The sequence below is a fragment of the Capsicum annuum genome, unplaced genomic scaffold, assembly GCF_002878395.1.
Source record: "Capsicum annuum cultivar UCD-10X-F1 unplaced genomic scaffold, UCD10Xv1.1 ctg77292, whole genome shotgun sequence".
Taxonomy (NCBI): domain Eukaryota; kingdom Viridiplantae; phylum Streptophyta; class Magnoliopsida; order Solanales; family Solanaceae; genus Capsicum; species Capsicum annuum.
The window spans coordinates 1,531-3,567 of record NW_025887674.1 but is presented as its reverse complement, the minus strand read 5'-3'; the positions used below and the strand labels follow the sequence as shown (position 1 = coordinate 3,567).

Here is a 2,037-nt window from a genome sequence, read left to right as displayed (position 1 = left end):
ACATGTATCTAAGTCTAACAAACTGCAGTGGCTTCTTTAAGCTAAAATGTACAATATTCCAACAAAGGGACTTATTATAAGCTGTTTTGAGTTACCTGAATAAAAGATGCACATAAATATTGTTACTTGTTTAGGTGGTTACAATATTTACATTTGATTATTACTTATATCTTATTGTATTGTATGACAGAGAAAAGAGCAATAAATTTTACAGTCAAGAGACAGATCCCTTTACAGAACAACTAAAGCAAATAGTATACAAGAACAATGTCAAACCAGTACCACAGCCAAAACTCTTTTTTGGATGGTATTTCCACATGATGTGCCTTCTTCAATGCGCTTATTCAACAGAAAGTATGAACAAATATCTCGTAAATGAGTCCAACAACAATATATGTCCACTGAGCAACCAACCTAACATTAGAATGTCTACATCCAAACACCACTGATTTAACGTCACTATCACAACCTCCATAAGTGAAAAAGAAATTGTAGTCTTGCGCGACTTTATCTCCCAATTCAAAGTAAATGCACCCAGAAGAAATTGAATTTATTCAATCATGAGAACAGAACCAGCAAGCATCAAGAAATCGTTAAGAAGATAAGTCGGAATGAGAAATAGGACAAACATATGTAAACCAGCTCAGAAAGGCTATATCAACCACTAGATTTGCAATTGCTCCTATTTGTTATAAAATTTTGTTAGTTAATCAAGAAACTATGACAGCAGAAGGTTTATTGTGGATGGAAATCACTGTCTCAAAATCTCCCACCAACGCTTTAACCTTGCTCTTCCCGGTTTCAATAAGCTTACTCGCCGTCTTTTCAATCACATTATTCAACAAACCCTGCACATCTTTCTTTTCTTGCACATCCTGATGCCTCAAAATAATTTTTCCAGAGATAGGGATGGTATTACTTTTGTCACCATCAACTACTTTATTTTTAAAGATTCTCTTTCTTATATTGCTGTCCTGGCTTTCACCCACATGTCGTCCCCATCTAAATGTCAGCCTCCTAGGGCTGCAGGTTTCTTGCTGGAGATCAACTATCTTGCCCCTCCTGAACTTCAGTTTCACTGCCGAAGAATTATTATCATTAGAAACACCTGTCTTACCTTTTCTCAATGTCTTTTTCTGATTTTTCCCAATAGTTTCTGATTCTGCTATGTGCAACAGCTTTTTGCTGCTAGAGGTGTATTTACCCAATGCACTGTCTGGAGGCTTAACAACTTCCTTTTTATCTTCTTCATTAGACAACGGACGTGATTGTAAATGGGATGAAGACTTTGGTGATGCTTTCACTTTGGGAGTACGTAAAGTTTTCTCAGGAACCATTTCTGGGTTCAGTTTATTTGTCCCATCTCTCCGCATCTTGTTCTGGTCCTTCAGAGGAGCCAGCAGTTTTAAGCTTTTATTGCTTCTTACCCTCAAGATCAAAGGTTTAACAGAGGAAGATTTTGGAGGAGATGAAAGCGTTGGCGTCTTCAAAGATTTCTCTGCAGATACTTTAGGCGCAATTATTTATTTTCTATAATTAGCAGCACTGTCTTTCTTACCTCCTGCATCTACACCTCCTAAGATCTTAGATGAAGATTTCATTTTCTATTCTGTCTCTGGCATCTTGTCACTTGAGGAATCCAATTTCAGAGAGTGAACACTCTTTGGTGGCAGTAGTATCTTTTTCTTTTTTATTTCAGAGGGTTCAAGAGAGTGAACCTTGGGAGAACGCCTTCGATCGACCACATTCAACTTCTTACCCTATCCGAGCATACTCCCTGGAGGAGCAGATGGCTTTTGATTGACCACGACCCCTTTCTTTCCCTCTACTAGCATACTCCCTGGGGGAGTAGAAAGCTTTTGCTCAACCACAGTCACATTTTCTCCCTCTCCTAGCATACTCACCAGAGAAGCTGAAGACTTCTGCTCAACCACAGTCACCTCATCTATCCCTCCCTCCATGCAACCTGGAGGAGAAGAAGGTTTTTGCTCAACCATAGTGACCTCATTTTCATCTTTGAGTACACTCTTCTGAGGT

The 2,037-nt window shown here is 38.8% G+C and overlaps 1 protein-coding gene across 1 annotated transcript; it reads right to left on the bottom strand.

Moving 5' to 3' along the window:
• Nucleotides 1-710: 710 nt before the first annotated feature.
• Nucleotides 711-1,601, bottom strand: LOC124894768. The gene is made up of 2 exons (XM_047405309.1): nucleotides 1,559-1,601; nucleotides 711-1,498 (listed from the first exon to the last, which is right to left on the bottom strand). Exons 1-2 carry the CDS (start codon nucleotides 1,599-1,601, stop codon nucleotides 711-713), a joined length of 831 nt encoding a protein of 276 aa, XP_047261265.1.
• Between the last annotated feature and the right edge of the window lie 436 nt (nucleotides 1,602-2,037).

Excerpts from the sequence above, each read along its gene's own strand:
- LOC124894768 (XM_047405309.1), bottom strand. The coding sequence starts at position 1,601 with ATGAAATCTTCATCTAAGATCTTAGGAGGTGTAGATGCAGGAG. Across the intron at positions 1,499-1,558 it reads AGGAGGTGTAGATGCAGGAG|AGAAATCTTTGAAGACGCCA; the intron begins GTAAGAAAGACA and ends AAGTATCTGCAG.